The sequence below is a fragment of the Oncorhynchus kisutch genome, linkage group LG20 (genome assembly GCF_002021735.2).
Source record: "Oncorhynchus kisutch isolate 150728-3 linkage group LG20, Okis_V2, whole genome shotgun sequence".
Lineage (NCBI taxonomy): Eukaryota > Metazoa > Chordata > Actinopteri > Salmoniformes > Salmonidae > Oncorhynchus > Oncorhynchus kisutch.
Window position 1 is genome coordinate 13261792 of NC_034193.2, and position 23428 is coordinate 13285219.

A 23428-nucleotide genomic window follows, 5' to 3' on the forward strand; every position below is an offset into this window, starting at 1 on the left:
TGTTTGCTTATGGCCTAACACAGCTCGTTAGGTGCGGTCTTCGTGCCAGCATCGCTTTGTGGTGGTAAATAGACAGCCACGAAAAATATAGATAACCTCTCCTGGTAAATAGTGTAGTCTACAGCTTATCATGAGGTACTCTACCTCAGGCAAGCAAAACCTAAAATATGAGATTTCCAGCACCAGCTGTTATTGACAAATGGACACAAACTACCACCTCTCATTTTACCAGAGGTAGCTAGCCTGTCTTGCCAATGCACGGAAAACCCAGCCAACTCTATATTTTCCATGTCGTCGTTCAGCCACGACTCTGTGAAATATAAGAGATTACAATTTTGGTTGGATAATCTCGAACGGAGCTCATCCAGTTTATTCTCCAATGATTGCATGTTGGCCTATATGATGGAAGAGGCGGGTTACCCACTCGCCAACAAATTCTCACAAGGTACCCGGATCTGCATCAGTGCTATCTCTTCATGCGAATGACAGGGATTTGGGCCTGGTCCAGCTGCAGTAGTAAATCCTTTGCGTCTGACTCACTAAAGAAAAACTGTCCAGTTCGAGATGAGTAATCGCTGTTCTGATATCCAGATGCTCTTTTCGGTCATAAGAAACAGTGGCAGAAACATTGTGTGATGTGTACCTTGTGCAGGCAGGTGTCCACCACAGCGTTGCAGACTCTCTCCAGGTCGTCAAACACCTGTAGCCGGGACCTGACGAACTCGCACAGCTCCTCGTTAGACATCACATCCCAGATCCCATCGCACGCCAGCACCACAAACTCATCCCCCTCGGCAGCACGCTCCAACACACACACCTGGGGGAGGAACACACACCTCAGCCTGAGAGATCACACACCTCAACAAGGACAAAGAACTATAAGCTGTTCCAATCAACATGCTACAGTAATAAAGGCTTTTAAAAAACACACCTCTGGCTCTGGGCTGACCAGCTGTTCTGTGGGACCCTTCCCATCCACACACTTGTAGTCATAGTCCCCCAGTGCTCTGGACACGGCCAGGGAACCATTCACCCGCTGGATCATCACTGACCCCCCTGCGTTCTGGATACGCTCCTTCTCTCTGGGGTTACACGGCTTGTGGTCCTAAAGGGGGGGGGGGGGGGGGGGGGGTCATATGTGCATCCCAAATAACTACTCATTACATGATCAAGATTAGAGATTCTGCATCTCACCTAGCTCAAACAGATCCCCTAAAAATACATGATTAATGTTACTATCGCTCAGTCTCTTCATCAATCCCACCCTCTCCCCTTACTCACCCTTAGTATTAAAACCGTGTAGAAAATCCCTCCTTCCACCCACTCTCCCTTTGAGTGTGTGTATCCCAGTATGTATGTATGTATGTATGTATCCCAGTATGTATGTATATATGCATGGATCCCAGTATGCATAGATATATGCATGGATCCCAGTATGCATAGATATATTGTATAGTATTGGACCATTATATATCTAGTGCAGGATTCTCCAACCCTGTTTCTGGAGAGCTACTCTCCTGTAGGTTCACTCCAACCCCAGTTGTAACTAACCTGGTTAGGCACATCAACCAGCTAACTATTAGAGTCAGGTGCTCTAGATTAAAGTTCGAGTGATAACCTACAGGACGGTTGCTATCCAGGAATAGGGTTGGAGAGTCCTGGTCTAGTGCGTAGTATTGTACCTGTGTGGAGAATCCAACTCGCCCTTCTCGGCTCAGCACGGCCCGGGAGTCGCCACAGTTTATGAAGTAGAGGTGGGAGGGGCTTAGCAGCACACCCACTGCCGTGGAGCCGCTGCGATCCAACCCATGCCGCAGGTCCGAGAAGTTGCGCATGTACTCGTCGATCCTCAGGAAGCCGGCGCGGATCCCATCTTTCACGCCCTCCACTGAGCCCATACCCGGGGTGAACTCTGCCCCCCCTAACAGGATGTGCTCCAGCAGGTGGGCAGAGCAGTAGTTGGCGACGCGGGAGCCGGCGTGCCCGTCATAGACGGCGAAGAAGGACCAGTCGTTGAGGCCCTGGGGAAGGCCCACCATGGCAGTGTGGGCATCCTCCATCTCCACCCGCCAGCCCTGCATGCTACTCAGGCCATAGTGCAGCCCGTTGCCCTGGCCATGGGCCGTGTGCTTCTCGGTCTTAGGCTTGTCCAGGAACGCCCCCATACCTACACACTGCTGACAGACAGTACATAATCAACATTGACATAGTCATACGTTAATATGTTACCTTTTGGAAGTCTAGACACTTCTTTTATGTTCATGAGGTACAGGTTTTAGACTAACTTTTCCCACCGGTGCTACCATTTCCACTGGCGCTACCGGGGCCACCATTTCCACCGGCGCCACCATTTCCACCGGCGCTACCATTTCCACCAACTTTTTCCAGTTGACTGCCCCAGCACAAGGTTTGGACACAACCATTTATAATTAAGGTCCTATCAAATCTATTTTATTCTCTTCCCGAGTCCATTCTTCCCCCCTCAAGAATGATGTTTCCCCAGTTTTTCACTTATTATAAAAACAACCAAATTGGATGTTCTAAATCCGCAACAAAGCTTAAAACACACCCAGAGACCACTTTTGAGGTCTGGGAATTTTGGGTGTAGTTACCCTTTAATTCAACTGTGCACCAGCCAGAGACAGTAGTTTGGTTAGCGATGTTTCGGTAGTGCTCATATTGCAGAGTTTGCAAAACAAATGGCCACTGGATTGATACAAATAATATATCATTCTGCCAGGTAGTCATAGGCTACTTTGCAGTTAACATCTAATTGAGAAGGTTTATGGGAAATCCTTTCAGTCTACCAGAAGACTGTTTTCATTAGCATCATTGCTAACGGCTAAACACACAGACGGCACATGAATACCCCATTTCAGAAAGTTACATGAAAATACAAATCACTGATGCATTATGATTACCTTGGGCTAATTAATGCATTTAGTTGATATACTACTAATAAGTTCAATAAAAAAAATATGGTTGAATTCCGTTTTAATGTCCGAAATCCATGATTCCGTCTGCGTTGTCCTGTGGCGATAATGACCTGACCTGTGTGGTTTATACAATCAATTTGACTTTGTTCTTAACAGTAATCATTTATTTGAACAGTAAAATCTATTGATACTTTGCGTAAATCAAGATGTAGCCAAGGCCTACTCACAATGCAGGTGAATAGGCTGATTTCATGGGGCTACAGACGAAAAACCATTTTCCCTTTCATTTGTGACTTATTTTATTGTTGTGATCAACATACGCATATAAGAAGTAATGTCTTCTTTTGTACACAGTGAGAGAGAGAGAAGAGACGAATGGGAGACTTAAGGCGTCCGCGTGCTTCCCAGCCGAAACAGTTCGGTGGAGTTTGTGGATATATTATGACATTTTGGACTTTGAGGGATATTTTTGATTGTTCAGACACACCAAAAATATTCTGGAGGCAAACCGAAGTTCTGAGGCTAAATATACGCCCCTATGTGGGTGATTGGTCGACAGTAAGGATTATTCAATAAAGTGTGTTATCATTCAGCGAGAGACTACTCGTTTTCATGCACGTTTTTTCATGGCGAAATACCACACCAAACATTTTCGTTAGATGTCAAATTGCACGACTAAAATGTCCTAAGCAAAAAAAAGTAGAAACTCATGAAATCTGTCATTACCATAGATTATTTTGACAAAGTTCATACTGGCTACGGCGTCTCAAAATGTTAATATTGATTTCCCTCTGAAAAGTAATTTTGGTTAGGCTGCTATTGGGTCAATATAGGGCTGCACGATTAATCCAATTTTTATCAAAATTGCAATACTGATATGTGCCATATCCATATGGCAAGAGGGCGTGATATTTTGAAGGGAGTGGCTCCTAATCCGTCAACATATTTAATATTTCTGGGGCTCCGTATCCATGAGCACGCAAATTCTTGCAGTATTTTGTGGGAATTTGGGACTTCGTCCATTCTCATACTGAAACCAGATTAGATACATAGCTAATTAAATCAGAGTTAAATGCCCAAAATAGGATATTCGCAATGTCAGCAATGTCAGCTTGCCTAAGCTTCTGATAGGCTAATTGACAATTTGAAGGTGTACCTGTGGATGTATTTCAAGGCCAACCTTCAAACTCAGTGCCCCTTTGCTTGACATCATGGGAAAATCAAAAGAAATCAGCCAAAATCTCAGGGAAAAAAAAAATAGTAGACCTCAAGTCTGGTTCATCCTTGGGAGCAATTTCCAAACGCTTCACAAAATAGATGGCATCATGAGGGAGGATTATTATGTGGATATATTGAAGCAACATCAAGACATCAATCAGCAAGTTAAAGCTTGGTCACAAATGGGTCTTCCAAATGGACAATGACACCAAGCATTCTTCCAAAATTGTGGCAAAATGGCTTAAGGACAAAGTCAAGGTATTGGAGTGGCCATCACAAAGCCCTGACCTAAATCGAATACAAAACCTGGCCAACAAAACCTGACTAAGTTACAGCAGTTCTGTCAGGGGAATGGGCCAAAATTCCCCCATCTTATTGTGGGAAGCTTGTGGAAGGCTACCCAAAACGTTTGATCCAAGCTAAACAATTTAAAAGGCAATGCTACCAAATACTAATTGAGTGTATGTAAACTTCTGACCCACTGGGAATGTGATGAAATAAATCACTCTATACTATTATTCTGACATTTCATTCTTAAAATAAAGTGGTGTTCCTAACTGATTTAAGACAGGGAATTTTTTACAAGGATTAAATGTCAGGAATTGTGAAAAACTGAGTTTAAATGTATTTCACTATGATGTATGTAAACTTCCGACTTCAACTGTATATTTCTTAGAAGAATGTATTTTCTTCAGGATTGCTCTGTCTTTGGCCAGCCTCTCCATGAACTCCTTGGCAGGGGAGGTAGAAGTTTGTCTTCACAATAAGCATGGCCTTGATGGTAGGAACAGTGAACCTATTTCTTGCTGCTGTCCATATATCATTCATTTGGGAGAACAATCTGCCGACTGGTACATTACTTCCAGGTAAGCACATGACAACTGAAGCTAATCTAGCCAAGTTAGGGTGTGGGATGTCATTCCCTTTGAAGTGGGTAACCACCGTGCTCCATCTCTGACTACGCGGTTTCTCAGATGTTTTCCATTCTTCAATCGAACTCCCCTTCAGGAACTCTTGCAGGCTAGTAACCTTGTCAAACAATGCATACACATTGATGGTTGGATCTCTTCACATTGTCTCCTTTTAAAAAGGCAACCTCAATGTAAATCTTTTAGATTATCTCTGTGCTTTCCCCCATGCTTGCAAGTAGTTCACAGCCGTAGTGAAGAATGATTGGGATGTTTTGAGAAAGCTCTCTTTAGACATGGTTCCATTGTCCTCTAGCTCTCTCAGAAGTCCTCATCACGTCTTGTAGTCGATTTTGCCTCAACGTTTCTCACAATTGCAGGGGACTCCACAGCACAGCGATCCTGGCCTTCAAGCATCTTGATCATGTCACTGAATACAGTCAAGTTTCCATGGACAAAGGCCAGCCAATGTTCAGTCAGTGGCTTTTCGAACATTGCCCTGTTGTCCTGCGAACATTTGTCTTAAGAATTAAAAAAAGATTTCAACAGCACATACATTTTCAGCACTCTTTCTAGAGCAGGGAGCATGGACAGCCAGCAAACATTGCTGTGTCCTAAAATGTTATGGTACTCCTGGCCAACAAACTCACCAAAGCTCTTCAGTCTTTCTACTCTGACATGAAAATATCTTTGTGAGCAGGTACTCAACATCATATCCAAAGCTGTTCTGGCCGTGTTATGAATGACGTGTGCAGGACAACCTCAGCCAATCACGTCCCGCTGCAGCACATTCTCGGTATTTGTGTTGTCGGCAGAGAATGTTTTCCAGGTTACATTTTTGGATGACCACCAGGACGTCAACTGCCATTTCCTCTGCTGTTTCTCCTTTCAATTCAACAAAATCAAGCAGTTTTGTTTCCACAGATGTGCTGCCATCATATATCTTACAATATCTGACTACTATTGGCAGCAGCTTTACATATCCATGACTGGACAGGGACACAAATTTAACCTGGTCTAGGTCCTGTGTTTGCCAAAGAAGCTGCCCATGTTGCTAACACGTTACTCACTATGGCGTCACATTTTGTCCAAACACATGTAAACATTGACTCAAAGCTTCCGTGTCAGTTGTGCTGTGCAGTCCATAGATCATTAATTAACTATGATTGTGTAGCATAGTGTGGTATACAAAGACAACCTCCTGCACAGCTAAATCATATTGTTCTTGGGAAGGCTCTACCTTCTTGCAGAATGTGGTGACAGAGGGCAAACCAACACGGCCAATCAGAGGCTTTATGCTTTTTGGTCTGTTGATGTTCTACCACTGCCGTTCTTCCCCCCGCTGTCAAATGAAAGAGGAATTACAAAGGGTGCAGTGAACAACTATCGTCTTGACCTGAGAGTATAAATGGAAATTCTCTCATGTCATAAAAAGTCCATTTCTGTTTCTTGGAAAGAGCCATTGTACCTCTGTCTGCTCTTCTTCACTCTCCTTGTCGCTCTTCATACTCTTAACTTTTTATTCTCCTCTTTTCTTCACTCGTCTTCCTTCCCTTCTCTTTACCTTTCCACACTCACTTCACTCTTTACTCCCAGAATTTTTCCTTCTCAATCGTTTCCAATCTTGAATAATAAATAGTACACTATTAGATAAAACAGATTCCCATTGCTTGCCTAATTTTTGTATTTTCTCAAAAACATTGTTTGGAAAAATAAATTGGCAGGCTCTAATCATATCTTTCCTCCTCCTCCATCTTCCTATCCAGTCTTCCTCCTCTCCACTGCTAATGTTATCCATGAACACATTCCTCTACTACCCCCTCCATCATCCCTCTCCACCCACTGGCCCCTCCATACATCCACCCACCCACTAGCCCATCCATCCCCTGCATCCACCCCTTCCCTCCACAGGCCCCTGCATCCACCCCTTCCCTCCACAGGCCCCTGCATCCACCCCTTCCCTCCACAGGCCCCTGCATCCACCCCTTCCCTCCACAGGCCCCTGCATCCACCCCTTCCCTCCACAGGCCCCTGCATCCACCCCTTCCCTCCACAGGCCCCTGCATCCACCCCTTCCCTCCACAGGCCCCTGCATCCATCCCTTCCCTCCACAGGCCCCTGCATCCATCCCTTCCCTCCACAGGCCCCTGCATCCATCCCTTCCCTCCACAGGCCCCTCCATCCATCCCTTCCCTCCACAGGCCCCTCCATTGTTTTTAGCCTAAATAATCAATATTTCAACCGGACAAAAGCGTTGTAAATATAAAAGAAAGGCGCGCTCTCGGTCGCGCAGCGAAGAGCTCTGGGGACATCATAGGGTCCACTCCCTCAATGTGGTCATTCTCCCTAATTTTTCAGAATAACAGCCTGAAACAATGTCTAAAGACTGTTCACAACTAGTGGAAGCCATAGGAAATGAAATCTGGATCCTATCCCTTTAAATGGTGGATAGGCTTTCATTGGAAAAACAGCCATTTCAAAATAATGGCACTTCCTGGATGGATTTCTCTCAGGTTTTCACCTGCCATATCAGTTCCGTTAAACCCACAGACATTATTTTAACAGTTTTGGAAACAGTGTTTTCTATCCAAATCTACCAAATATATGCATATCCTAGCTTCTGTGCCTGAGTAGCAGGCAGTTTACTTAGGCCACGCTTTTCATCCAAAATTCCAAATGCTGCCCCCTATCCTAAAAAAGTTAAGCCATTTTGACACAACTTTGGTAAGTATGCTTGGGGCCATTGTCCATTTGGAAGACCCATTTGCGACCAAGCTTTAACTTGCTGACTGATGTCTTGAGATGTTGCTTCAATATATCCACAATTTTCTTGCCTCATGATGCTATCTATTTTGTGAAGTGCACCTGTCCCTACTTCACCAAAGCACCCCCACAACATGATGCTGCCACCCTCGTGCTTCACGGTTGGGATGCTGTTCTTCAGTTTGCAAGCCTCCCCTTTCTCCTCCAAACATAACGATGGTCATTATGGCCATAAGGTTATATTTTTCTTCATCAGGCCAGAGGACATTTCTCCAAAATGTACAATCTCTGTCCCCATGTGTAGTTGCAAACCGTAGTCTGGCTTTTTTATGGCGGTTTTGGAGCAGTGGCATCTTCCTTGCTGAGCGGCCTTTCAGGTTATGTCAATATAGGACTCATTTTAATGTGGATATAGATACTTGTGTACCGGTTTCCTCCAGCATCTTCACAAGGTCCTTTGCTGTTGTTCTGGGATTGATTTGCACTACATGCACCAAAGTAAGTTCATCTCTTGGAGATCTCCTTCCTGAGCGGTATGACATCTGCGTGGTCTCTTGGTGTTTATACTTGCGTACTATTGTTTGTACAGATGAACGTGGTACCTTCAGGCATTTGGAAATTGCTCCCAAGGATGAACCAGACTTGTGGAGGTCTACAATTTTTTTTATGGGGTCTTGGCTGATTTCTTTTGATTTTCCCATGATGTCAAGAAAGGAGGCACTGAGTTAAGGTAGGCCTTGAAATACATCCACAGGTACACCTCCAATTGACTCAAATTATGTCAATTAGCCTATCAGAAGCTTCTAAAGCCATGACATCATTTTCTGGAATTTTCCGAGCTGTTTAAAAGGCACAGTCAACTTTGTATGTAAACTTCTGACCCATTGGAATTGTGATACAGTGAATTATAAGTTAAATAATCTGTCTAAACAATTGTTGGAAAAATGACTTGTCATACACAAAGTAGATGTCCTAACCAACTTTCCAAAACCATAGTTTGTTAACAAGAAATTTGTGGAGTGGTTGAAAAACAAGTTAATGACTCCAACCTAAGTATACGTAAACTTCCGACTTCAACTGTACATTGCTCCCTCCACTAGTCACTCCATCCCTCTCTCCACCCACTAGCCCCTCCCTCCCAAAAACTAGCTACTCCATCCATCTCCCCCACCACTAGCCCCTCCCTCCACTAGCCCATCCCTCCCTCCATCCACCCACCCACGAGCCCCTCCACTAGACCCTCCATCCATCGACCCACCCACTAACACCTCCATCCCTCCACTAGCACCTCCATCCACCCACCCACTACCCCCCCATCCATCGTCCCTCCACTAGACCATCCACCCACCCACTAACCCTTCCATCCATCCACTAGCCCCTCCCACTACCCACCCATCCACTAGCCCCTCCATCCACCCACCCACCCACAAGCCCCTCCATCCACCCACCCACCCACTAGCCCCTCCATCCATCCACCCACTAGCCCCTCCCACTACCTATCCACCCACTAGCCCCTCCCACTACCTATCCACCCACTAGCCCCTCCCACTACCTACCCATCCACTAGCCCCTCCATCCATCCACCCACTAGCCCCTCCATCCATCCACCCACTAGCCCCTCCATCCATCCACTAGCCCCTCCATCCATCCACCCACTAGCCCCTCCCACTACCTACCCATCCCTCCATTCACTAGCCCCATAACTCAATCACCTTTACCTCCTCATTTTTTGTGTGTGCTTTGTAGTCCACCATTCACAGGCCACATTTCACCAGCCACTCACATTTTGTCCAAGCCAAGAAATCACATGCACATGGTTTTGTAATGCGAAAAAAATGTATCACAGTGTATTCTATCCCTTTTCCAGCAGGCAAGGTCTCCATCTTTCTGTCTATTGTATGAACCCACGCAGTACCCCACCCTGCTTTCACCACTGTAGCGTTGAGACTCTCTTCCAGCACTGACATACGCACAGAACTATGGAAAAAAATAATACAACCACTCCCAAATGCTGTGTGACCACCCACCAATGTGTGACCACCCACCAATGTGGCCAGTAAGAATAGACATTCTTAACATACATTCTAGCATTTTGCTGGTGGCTGGTGTTGATTTCCCACTCCGTCAGTGTCTGTCATGTAAGGCAGCAATGCTACTCTCTAAAAATAAAACTAACTCACTGTGCAGTTTAGGCTTCATTCAGCTACCTCAGTCCACACAATCTCGCAAAATGGGAGCAGTGTGTGTACTGTGTTAGAGGTAGTTGCATAGCCCAGCCTGAAACGACAGGGAAACACCTTTCTTAGCTCCCCCTTTATTCTCCTGTGTCATTGAAGATAGACTGCCACACACACACACACACCATAGGCATAGCGGTTATTGAGAGACATACACCCCCTCACTTGGACGAAAGCACACACACTCGACCATTCAACCCTCAGACCGAAACCAGATTTCCCACAGAGGCTTTTTTCTGCATTAGAAAAGTGATCAAAAGGGGTGGCAAAACAATTTTCTGTGGAAATGTGAAGTTAGTCAGCGGACGTTACACAAGCTGCACGGCAACTACTGCGATGAGCAAGATACAAGACTTCACTCTCACAGTCAAACACAGCCGTGCACATGCGCCGATACTTCGCTTCACACGCACTTACAATGTGGGATCCAGGAGACCAAGACAGTGGAGAAGTTTAGCCTCGCACTCAAACTCTCTTAGTTGTTGCTGAAATGTACCCACTATGCGGTTTACTTTGCGCATCTACGTCATATCGCCGAGTCCACCTTTAATACGACTAAAACCAGATATAAACCATGCAGGAAAGATAATGAACCTATAACTTGTTGTTGATTAAAGCGCCAAGATAAAAACAAAATGAGGGGGGGAAACATTTTTGTTTAGGCCCCATTGATTTTTGTTACGTTTGAGTCACTCAGCATAAGAAAATGGCATGAACCATGGCAAAATATGTACAATTGTAGGAAATTTGCTTTAAAAAAACGGCAACATTTGGTCTCTGCGGCCAAGAGGGGCTCAAAAATGTGCCGTCGGTGACCGCGCCATTGGCCAAGCCCACTGGCCCCATCACGCCCACCTCCTAAGCCCCATTTTGATCCTGAAAAATCCCTGACATGGCTGCCAAGAGGCACTGACTCTGCAGAGGGAATGAACTCTGAGTTCAGCTCTGTGGTCACACACAAATATACTTTAAAACTGTTCACAGATCCATTTAGAATCTTCCAATACACTGCTTTTGTCTATAGGCTCCACTCACGTAAATCACCCAGTCAACACACACACCCACCCACCAAACCACATTCTGGGTTTGAGTCATTCTGGCCAACACCCAGACACACCCATCTCATGGCATATAATGTACACACACACAGACAACCTTCTGCAGACAGTGCTCATCTTTCCCTGACCAGACCCGACCCCTCTGGCCTCAAGACCAGCCAGGGTGTGAGTTAGCATCTCACCTTTAGGACCTCATCTGCTGTTCACCCAGTCCATACTAACTGGCCCCATCTCATCAACTCTGCCTAACCTGGTTCTAGACCCTACACACTAGGGATGGTTAATGGAATATCAACTCTGCCTAACCTGGTTCTAGACCCTACACACTAGGGATGGTTAATGGAATATCAACTCTGCCTAACCTGGTTCTAGACCCTACACACTACGGATGGTTAATGGAATATCAACTCTGCCTAACCTGGTTCTAGACCCTACACACTAGGGATGGTTAATGGAATATCAACTCTGCCTAACCTGGTTCTAGACCCTACACACTAGGGATGGTTAATGGAATATCAACTCTGCCTAACCTGGTTCTAGACCCTACACACTAGGGATGGTTAATGGAATATCAGGATATACGAAGTTTGAAAAAAAAAAATGTTATGCCTATTTTGGTAAAAATGGTATGCCTAAAAAGCCTTGTCTAAATGTAATTATACTTGACATTGGCATGACATTTGAGATTCTTAATTTTACTTATAAAACAAACTTTTGAATATAGTGTTTCCAGAGGTGCGCTGCGCATATAGCCCTCCAGGCTACCCTGACAGTATGCTATTTTCCCCATTTCAAATAGCAATTACAGCTCAGTTTCCAAAAGACATGTAACAGCAATGTAGAGCAGCCACCATAAAACCCCTTTGTAACAGAATCAGGTCTATCAGGGCGAAAATCAGACTTCTCTTTCGCTGTTGACAACTTGACGAAGGAAAGCACACTGTCCGCCATGTGCATGTGTGCCATTCTGACTTTATTTTTTTTAAACATTTTTTTAGAATGACAATTCCCATCTTAGTATATATTTTTTTGCATAGAAAGTCTTGGGTGGACCACCTAAGTGTTTATTCGAGCCGCCTATGTCCAAACAGTAAAAAAAAACATTATTCGGGGTGAAGAAAAAAAGATTGTGAAAACGTAAAGACTAAAACAAGGGAGAATCTAAAACTCTAAAATTATGCATGTGAGTATTTTTGTCATTGATTTTGTTATAATTTAACCTTTAACTACGCAACTCAGTTAAGAACAAATTCTTATTTATAATGACGGCCTCGCCCGGCCAAACCTTAACGATGGTGGGCCAATTGTGTGCCGCCGCCCTGTGAGACTCCCAATCACCGAATTGCACTAAATGTGCTTTAAAACAGCAAAATGTCACTGTGGACAACAGGAGCGCCTGTACATTTTTGGGTCAACAGCCTCACAATTGGCCATGCCCTTGACACACCCTGCTGACAGCAGGAATGTCCACGAGAGTTGTTGCCAGAGATTGTAATGTTAATTTCTCTACCATAAGCCGCCTCTAATGTCGTTTTAGAGAATTTGGAAGTACGTCCAACCGGCCTCACAACCGCAGACCACGTGTAACCACGCCAGCCTGGGACCTCCACATCCGGATTCTACACCTGCGGGATGGTCTGAGACGAGCCACTCAGACAGCTGATGAAACTGGGTTTACAAAACTGAAGAATCTTTGCACAAACTTCCAGAAACAGTCTCACCGGGGTCCTCACCAGACTGTAGTTCGGCATCGTAACAGAGTTCAGTGGGAAAATGCTCACTGGCACGCTGGAGAAGTGACAGACGTGTGGGTGAGCGGTTTGCTGATGTCAACGGTGTGAGCAGAGTGAACCATGGTGGCGGCCGGGGTGGGCAGGCAAAACCTACAGACAACCAACACATTTGATCTATGGCATTTTGAATGCAGAGATACTGTGACAAGATCACGAGGCTCATTATCGTGCCATTCATCTGCCACCTCATGTTTCAGCATGATAACGCACAGCCCCATGTCACAAGGATTTGTACACAATTCCTGGAAGGTGAAAATGGCCTGCTTACTCAGATATACCACCCATTGAGCATGTTTGGGATGCTCTGGATGGACTTGTATGACAGCGTGTCGCAGTTCCCGCCAATATCATGCAACTTCGCACAGCCATTGAAGAGTGGGACAACATTCCACAGGTCAAAATCTAGTCTGATCAACTCGATGCGAAGGAGATGTGTCGCGCTGCATGAGGCAAATTTTATTTTACCTTTATTTAACTAGGCAAGTCAGTTAAGAACAAATTCTTATTTTCAATGACGGCCTAGGAACAGTGGGTTAACTGCCTGTTCTGGGGCAGAACGACAGACTTGTACCGTGTCAGCTCGGGGATATGAACTTGCAACCTTTCGGTTACTAGTCCAACGCTCTAACTACTAGGCTACCCTGCCGCCCCAGAGATACCATAAATGGTCACACCAGATACTGACTGGTTTTCTGATCCATGGCCCCACCTTTTAACCTTTTGACCAACATATGTATAAATGTATTCCCAGTCATGTGGAATCCATAGATTTGGGCCTAATGACTGATTTCCCTATATGAACTGTAACTCTGTAAAATCCATGTAATTGTTGCATGTTGCATTTATATTTTTATTCAGTATACATTTGACCGTCGTGCTTATCGGTCTATTTGCATAATAAGTGGAATTAAATTGCCGTGTGTGTTTTCATTAGTCATCATGTAGCCTGGTGGTTAGAGCATTAGACCAGTAACCGAAAGGTTGCTAGAACAAATCACCGAGCTGACAAGGTAAAAATCTGTTGTTCTGCCCCTGAACAAGGAAGTTAACCCACTGTTCCTCGGTCGTCATTGTAAATAAGAATTTGTTCTTAACTGACTTGCCTAGTTAAATAAAGGTCAAATAAAAAATGACTTATACAACTATAACACACGCACATCATACACAGCCCCCTTTTGCGCAGGATTTATCCTGCAGCTGATTGGCTGCTGGACTAAAACCTGCTTTTATAAGCCCATTTATTGAGCAACAATTGTAAATGCAAACATGTTTAAAAACTGTGTTGCATGATTTTCATTTCTCAACTGGAAGGCTAATTAATTGAAGCGCACCTCCCATTCACCATTCAAGTGCTGTCAACAGGCTCTCGGCGCATCACCATCACTTTGCAAAAGCCTACTTAATGATCTGAAACCTGAATGTTTTAATACATGTTACGAGGCATGTCTTACCTTGCGTCAAATTAGCCTATAGGCAAATACGACCATGGAAACATGGAGGCAATTATTTTATAAGGACTTCATAGTCGGCGTGTGAGTTCCAAGTTTGGGGAAGCTTACAATTTATCCTACCATGTCTACTCATCTGCATGCCAGTTATCATATTCTATATGTACATTTTCATGGAACAGTTATTTCATTAATAACTTATTTCAAGATAATTGTCACGTGGTTAATACACCGTGATCACCCGCCTCTGCCATATGGACACATTGATACACCGTGATCACCAGCCTCTGCCATATGGACACATTGATACACCGTGATCACCCGCCTCTGCCATATGGACACATTGATACACCGTGATCACCAGCCTCTGCCATATGGACACATTGATACACCGTGATCACCAGCCTCTGCCATATGGACACATTGATACACCGTGATCTATTGGCGGCTAAAACGAGAGCATGAAACTCAGCCTATAGGCCAAAAACGTTCCATTGTCAACTAGGTCAATACACAACGCCGACAAAAATTCAGGTCCTTTCAAATGTAATTAATCTCAACTCAGCCTGTCTACCTTCTATGTCTTGAGCTGCTCTTTTTGATCAATTCCCCATTACATACGTTTACTACCAGTGACAAATGTAATGTGGAATTGATCAAAATAATAAACAAAAGGGCAAACAATTCACACAACGAAACGATGAATGTGCAATAATTGACAGGAGACAGCTGAGCCATTCTGGCGAGAAACGCGCCTATATCTTCACCACACCCCTCTCCTCGTCTCAATTTTTAATTATACTCAAGACACATCTTCACACATATTTCAGATGTTTTCCACTGATGGCTGCAACTCAATAATCAGCAAGGCCTATTGACACATGCTCTGGCCAAATTACACAATTCCCAAATAGGCATAGGTCTACAAGCTTGTGATTTTAAACAATCCACAGCTACAGTGGGGCAAAAAAGCGTTTAGTCAGCCACCAATTGTGCAAGTTCTTCCACCTAAAAACAATCTTTAAAAAAATCCAGAAATCACATTGTAGGATTTTTTATGAATTTATTTGCAAATTATGGTGGAAAATAATGATTACACATTTTTTTTTAAACACAATATGTCCGCCTTTGTACGTATACGCAGTATGGGCACACCTACTCATTCAAGGGATTTTCTTTTTTACACTTGGTAGAATAAGAGAGGAAATAAAAACTATGAAATAACATATGGAATCATGTAGTAGCCAAAAACTAATTTACAAATATATTTTATATTTCAGATTCTTCAAATAGCCACCCTTTGCCTTGATGACAACTTTGCACACTTTTGGCATTCTCTCAACCAGCTTCATGAGATAGTCACCTGGAATGCATTTCAAAAAACAAGTGTGCCTTGTTAAAAGTAAATGTGTGAAATGTCTTTCCTCAATGTGTTTGAGTCAATCAGTTGTGTTGTGACATGGTCGGTGTGGTATACAGATGATAGCCCTATTTGGTAAAAGACCAAGTCCATATTATGGCAAGGACAGCTTAAATAAGCAAACAGATATGAAGGTCAGTCAATCTGAAATATACCTAGAATTTTTACAGTTTCTCCAACTGCTATAATGAAACTGGCTCTCATGAGGACCACCACGGGAAAGGAAGACCCAGAGGTACCTCTGCTACAGAGGATAAGTTCATTAGAGTTAACTGGCTCTCATGAGGACCACCACGGGAAAGGAAGACCCAGAGTTACCTCTGCTACAGAGCATAAGTTCATTAGAGTATAAGTTCATTAGAGTTATTTGCACCTCAGATTGCAGCCCAAATAAATGCTTCAACGTTCAAGTAACAGACACATCAAGATCAACAGTTCAGAATAGACTGCTTGAATCAGGCCTTCATGGTCAAAACGCTGCAAAGAAACCACTACTAAAGGACACCAGTAAAAAGAAGGGACTTGCCAAGAAACACAAGCAATGGACATTAGACTGTTGGAAATCTGTCCTTTCGTCTGATGAGTCCAACCGCCGTGTCTTTGTGAGACACAGAGTAGGTGAACGAATGATCTCCACATGTGGTTCCCACCGTGGAGCATGGAGAAGGTGTGATGGTGCTTTGCTGGTAACACTGTCAGTGATTTATAGGACAATGACCCAACAAACCTCCAGGCTGTGTACGGTATATTTGACCAAGAAGGAGAGTGATGGAGTGCTGCATCAGATGACCTGGCCTCCACAATCACTCGACTTCAACCCAATTGAGATGGTTTGGGATGATTTGGACCTCAGAGTGAAGGGAAAGCAGGAAACAAGTGCTCAGCATATGTGGGAACTCCTTCAAGACTGGTTGAGAGATTTCCAAGACTGTGCAAAGCTGTCATCAAGGCAAAGGGTGGCTACTTTGAAGAATCTCAAATGTATTTTGATTTGTTTAACATTTTTTTAGTAACTACATGATTCCATCTGTGTTATTTCATAGTTTCGATGTCTTCACTATAATTCCACAATGTAGAAAAGAGTTTTAAAAAATAAAGTATAACCCTGGAATGAGTAGGTGTGTCCAAACTGTTGACTGGTTCATCTTACTCTCAGAATGGGTGGAAACCTATCCAGTCGAATTAGATCTACAACCCAGCACCAACACACCTGATACAGCTAACCGAGATCTTGATGGGAGTTTATTAGTGGAACCAATCATGTCTGTTAGTGCTGGTCTGGAACTAATACCTGCACACCCTGTATCTCTCCAGGACCAGGTGGGAAGATAAGTGTCTGTTCAGAGTCTAACATTTTGGTTTCAGAACATTTAGAGTTACATTCGGCCTGAACATGACCCTGTACTGAACCTTTCATCCTCTCACTCCATTTCCCTGCCTTGTCTCTTCTCACTATATTCTCCATCTTAGTTCCAGTAGTGATAAAGATAGGGCTGTGTCAATGCTAAACGTCTGTCCAAGTTCACATAACACTCATCCATCCTAGAGTCACTGCATATTTCTTGTGTTTTTATCTTATTTAACTCTGCATCATTAGGAAAGAGCTTGTAAGTAAGCATTTCACTGTAAGGTCTACACCTGTTGTATTCAGTGCATGTGACAAATACTTTTATTTGAATCACTACTCTGTGTATATCTTTATATACCTGAAGAATAGATAGGGGGTCAGAGTCTAGGTGACCTTACACAATCTGGGTCAGCAGGTGACAGACCTCGCCCACTGCCCCTGTCAAGGGTCACCCCAGAATGCCACACACAACCCACCTGGCCCACTGCTACACTGACGCCAAACCACAGAGGCCCTGCTCTAACTGTGCAGTAGCAGGGGTTTGTAGCATGGTGAATGGACCAGTCCTGGGTTAAGATTCTACCATGGATGGGTGAAACTATAAAGCTACATTTATGGTATTATTCTAAAATCACCCAGACTGGTCATCACATACCACTAGCATTGCTTTAGTTAACTAGTTGGATAGTTATCTAACTGTAGTCAATGGTTAACGTCAGTTAGCCAAATGCCAGTATGTGTCTTGAGTTTAAAAAAAATATGCGATGCTAATTTAACGCAGTTGAGGAGAAAGCGCAACATAATGTGGAGTGGGGGAGGCGATTATATAATTAACTGTGCTAATAATATTACATTTGATCCGATTAGGTTAAACGCGTTAAACACAACTGCCAACAAACCAAACGATACAGTTAACTGGCAAGGTGTCACCTGAAAAATAGGTGGCTAACGTTAGTTAGCTAACTAGCTAGCTAAATTGTTGGCAAAACAATGACATTTCCCAGCCCACGCACGGAATTGGAAAACAATTGATGCACCTTTTAGACGACGTTGACAGTCAGACGCACGTAGCCAAAAGCAGCTAACTTGCTAGCTAATGTTAGCTGCTACCAAAACTAAACGTTACACAACAGCATGCGAGAATCAATAGAGTAGCTATCTCTGCGATAACGTCAGAGCCTAGCATGGCCTATTAGCATTCTGCTAACCTTAGCAAGCTAACCAACAACGATTGCTCCACCAGCTAAACCTCTTCACTTATACTTACGTTTCCAACTGTAAAACGAATGTAGATGTTTTTGAGGTCCCTGTGTAGTGGGTATTTTGGTGGTGATGTGTCGAGCTAGCTGACGTTCTTGTTTTGTTTCCTTATTTGACAAAACAAAATCGGCGAGTTTGGCCTCAGATGAGTGGCGATAATTCCTTTCTCGGCGGTTCCCTGTTCGGATGGCGAAGGTTTTTACGCATGTTTGACACTAACTAAGTTTGTCACATCAAGCGAAAAAATAAAAATATTCTGTACGTTTCTACACAAATATGGGCAGTCAGTAATAGTTAGCTAGCTATAATAGACAACACAGACGAATCTCGCACTTTCGTCCTTTGGGTGCTGAACAAGAGGAGGTGCTATTTTCGATATTCGTTCGCTGATTGGTCAAAAATTCTCGAGGATGCTAACACTGATTTGTTGAAATCACTCTCAATCAGTTCTGCCCCCCCGTTCAAATCTGCCGTTTCATTGGTTGTTGTGTGTTCCTCTAACATTCTGACGTTTCTCAAAGTTGCGCTCGTTTTCGCCGATGGCGTGTCCTGAGATCCGCAGATGGGTTTAGGGGTCAGTTACAACAAAACATGAGTTTTTAGTTAGACGAGATTAACAAATGTATAATAAAAAAAACACACAACTCCACACTACAAATTTTCCAGTGTTAAAAAAACAACTAAATTAAAACTGAGAGTGTTAAATCAACACAGAAAGTGTGGAGTCTGTGGACCCATAGATACCGGAACAGTGTTAAATGAACAAACTGCTTAGTGTAAAGCCTTATTCAAATACTTCCCAGAATGCCTTGCCTTTGTGGACCCAAGAATAGTAGCTGTTGCATGTGCAGCAGCTAATGGGATCCTAGTAAACTAAATTTCCCGGCATTTGGAGTAAATTGTAGTTACCACGGTTTCCACTAGACAGTACAGCCACAAAGTCAACTTGCATATGTCGTAAAAAAAAATGAAAACAAAAACGAGTTTAGTGTTAAGCATAAGGTTAGAAGCGTGGTTAAGGTTAGGGTTAACACTAGGGTTAGGTTTAAAATCACATTTTAGGAAGATTCAAGAAGATTTTAGAAGATTTAAAGAAGAACTGTAGAAATAGGTGGGGGGGTGTTTATGGCTTTGTGTCTGTGGTAGTTAGTGACGACCACTTACTGTATTTGTTAGTGACAGAGCCATGGTTATTACATTAATTCATTTTCAGTCCTGTGAACTTCAGCAAGTGAGATCCCAAGAGAAAATGTTATCATACAAATATATGTTTAACACAATAACATCTGTATTTCATGAGGCCTTATTTTGAGGGCCTAGTTTTTCTTTATGTATTTAACTAGTCAAGTCTGTTATGAACTAATTATTATTTACAATGACAGCCTACCCCAGCCAAACCCTAACAATTGTGCACTACCCTATGGGACTCCGAATCACAGCCAGTTGTGATACAGCCTGGAATTGAACCAGGGAATCAAACTAGGGTTTGTAGTGATGCCTCAAGCACTGAGATGCAGTGCCTTAGACCACTGCGCCATTCTAATCCAGAGGCCTGAAACGCATAAATATCACTTTGAACCAAAACCACACCCATCGTTATCATATTTCCCAGCATGCTCTATTGCAGGTAGATTTTTTTGAATTGTTTGTTTCAATATTTTACTGAAATGTTTGTTCCAGTTCAGATGGTTTAGGAGGTCTCATCACTGAATCTTGCGCCCGGAGGGGGTTTGAATATGGAGGATGAGGACAGGAGGTTGATACGCGTCAAGTACAAAAGTGGAAATTCGTAGCTTTTAAGAAAGCAGAAAATTTGAAGAAACAAGAAAAACCTGTGATAAGAGAAGAAAAAAAAACGAAATTGCGCTACAGCAGTTCGGATGTTGAAACTGACAAGTGGAAGGTGGTGGCAGGGTGGAGGGAACAAGGAAAAAACCTGGGCAAATCAAATGTATTTATAAAGCCCTTTTTACATCAGTAGATGTCACAGTTTATACAGAAAGAGATGTTGGGTGTCAAGTACAAAAATGGAAATCCGTACTTTAGTAGCTCAGAGAATGAATCTGATGATAGTGACATAAAGTTTGAAGGAGTTGAAGAGAGAGAGGTAGATTTTTTTTTATGGAGGAACAAATTCGGATTCGGAGCAGCAAGGTGTGGAGGTTGATATGTCTGTCAAGAGTGGGAAGAAACGAAAGGATGGCAAAGATGATTTTGGCCCAGTGGGAGTGAGATTCTGGGGAGAAAATGTATCCTTGCCTTCTGACTGGTCCATATCTGGTTTCCTGTTGGGTGGAGAAGAGGTTTGGGGACTGTTGAGTCGGTGAAAGTACCTCGAAGTGGACTCAGTATTATACACTGCTCAAAAAAATAAAGGCAACACTAAAATAACACATCCTAGATCTGAATGAAACCTTCTTATTAAATACTTTTTTATTTACATAGTTGAATGTGATGACAACAAAATCACACAAAAATGATCAATGGAAATCAAATGTATCAACCCATGGAGGTCTGGATTTGGAGTCACACTCAAAATTAGTGGAAAACCACATTACAGGCTGATCCAACTTTGATGTAATGTCCTTAAAACAAGTCAAAATGAGGCTCAGTAGAGTGTGTGGCCTCCACGTGCCTGTATGACCTCCCTACAACGCCTGGGCATGCTCCAATTTTGATTAATTGTTCAGCAGTCAAAAAGCTCCATGACAGACGCTGTTAAGGAGCCTTTTGGTCCTAGACTTGGCGCTCCGGTACCACTTGCCGTGCGGTAGCAGAGAAAACAGTCTATGACTTCGGTGACTGGAGTCTCTGACAATTTTATGGTCTTTCCTCTGACACTACCTAGTATATAGGTCCGTCCTGGATGGCAGGAAGCTTGGCCCCAGTGATGAACTGGGCAATACGCACTACCCTCTGTAGCGCCTTACGGTCAGATGCCGAGCAGTTGCCATACCAGGCGGTGATGCAACCAGGATGTTCTCGATGGTGCAGATGTATGATAGGCAGTGCAGATAGACAGTCTGAGGTCTTTAGGATTAATATCAGAGATTAACCCTCCGTGTAAGACTCAGGGGAGCTTGTTGTCATGTAGTGTTTCTTGGTGTTTTCCAGCAGGATTAATATCAGTGTTATTATGAACAACTCATCAGATACCACAGAAGCTTTTGCCGAGGCCAACAAGCATTGTGACACACAGCCACAGGCCAGTGTGAAGTGGGTATTTCATTTGCTGAAATGTAGGATTATCATTGATAGAATTCAATCATTCTTCTCTGATCTCAGGATGTTCAATCTCAGTTTACCCCCCCAAACAGACACAGACAAACACACGCAAGATCAGCTGTGGGGTTAGGGGTGTGTGTGTCTGTCTGTACAGTGCATTCGGAAAGTATTCAGACTCATTTTGTAACGTTACGTCCTTATTCTAAATTGGATTAAATTGTTTTTTTCCCCCAATCTACACACAATACCCCATAATGACAAAGAAAAAACGGAAATATCACTTTTAAATAAGTATTCAGACCTTTTACAAAGGACTCTGTTGAACCACCTTTAGCAGCAGTTACATCCTCAAGTTTTCTTGTGAATGACGATACAAGCTTGGTAAACCTGTATTTGGGGAGTTTCTCCCACTCTGCAGATCCTCTCAAGCTCTGTCAGGTTGGATGGGGAGCGTTGCTGCACATCTATGTTGAGTTCTCTCTAGAGATGTTCAATCGGGTTCAAGTTCGGGCTCTGGCTGGGCCACTCAAGGACATTGTCCAGAAGCCGTTCCTGTGTTTTCTTGGTTCTAGAAACATCTCAAGATGATCAATGGAAACAAGATGCATCTGAGTCTCATAGCAAAGGGTCTGAAATCTTGTGTAAATAAGGTATTTCTGTTTTTTATTTTTTAATACATTTGTAAACATTTCTAAAAACCTGTTTTTGCTTTGTCATTATTGGGTATTGTGTGTAGATTGCTGAGGAAACGGTTTTATTTAATCCATTTTAGAGTAAGGCTGTAAGGTAACAAAATGTGGAACAAGTCGAGGGGTATGAATACTTTCCGAAGGCACCGTATGTATTTATGTATGTAAGTACAGTACCAGGCAAAAGTTTTAGAACACCTACTCATTCAAGAATATTTATTTGACTATTTGACTATTTTCTACATTGTTGAATTAATAGTGAAGACATGCCAAGATTGTGCAAAGCTGTCATCAAGGCAAAGGGTGGCTACTTGGAAGAAAGTCAAATATAAAATATATTTTGATTTGTTAACACTTTCTTTGGTTACTACATGATTCCATATGTGTTATTTCATAGTTTTGATGTCTTCACTATTCTACACTGTAGAAAATAGTACAAATAAAGAAAACCCCTTGAATGAGCAGGTGTGTCCTAACTTTTGACTGTACTGTATGTATGAGAGAAACAAGGGGTCAGGCGTAGGATGTGTTGCGCTGGACCCTATAGGGGATTTAGAGTCTTATAGCAGCGGCTCAGAATCCTAAATTAAAAACTGTACTGTCTAATCTGCCAGTGTCTCACACACACACACACACACACGTAAACACCCTGAAATCTGAGCACTAATCCATTATGTTGTCATGGCTCAGGGTACACACACACACTGATAAAGACACACTGATTGTGTCCAGGGCTGGATGAAAGAAAGGATAGAGGGAGAGGGGAAGGGAAGGAGGAAGGAGAGGTAAGGGACACAGATTTACATTCTCATTGTCAGTTCAGAGATCAGAGACATCTAGGTCACATCATTATTACAATCTTCTGCGTGTTCATTCCCAGTTTACACAGCTTACAGAGCTATATATATATGTAAACACACACAAACATTTGAATGCACAATGAAACATTGTTAATAGAAAGAACACACATATTTAATAAGTCATACTTGATGGTTCTCCCCCTTATCGATGTTATGTTAGCTTTACATTGAGGCTTGCCCCAAACTGGCCCCAATACTATTTTGGGGGGTGCTGGCCTCAGCCATGGAAACACAAAAGTCTGACTCATCAATCAGAATTTAAATA

The 23428-nt window shown here is 43.2% G+C and overlaps 1 protein-coding gene across 2 annotated transcripts in view; it reads right to left on the reverse strand.

Moving 5' to 3' along the window:
• LOC109865353 (protein phosphatase 1B) overlaps positions 1-18785 on the reverse strand; it is a 29039-nt gene extending 10254 nt beyond the window's left edge. The window contains exons 1-4 of one of the 2 annotated variants that reach the window (XM_020453451.2): positions 18397-18785; positions 1683-2174; positions 932-1105; positions 644-817 (exon numbers count right to left, since the gene is read on the reverse strand). In XM_020453451.2, coding sequence (XP_020309040.1) covers positions 644-817; positions 932-1105; positions 1683-2165 — 831 coding nt within the window. In that variant the 5' untranslated portion in view covers positions 2166-2174; positions 18397-18785. Of the gene's footprint in view, positions 1-643; positions 818-931; positions 1106-1682; positions 2178-18396 lie in introns of both variants that reach the window. The other variant, XM_020453453.2, reaches the window with a different exon arrangement.
• Positions 18786-23428: the final 4643 nt, after the last annotated feature.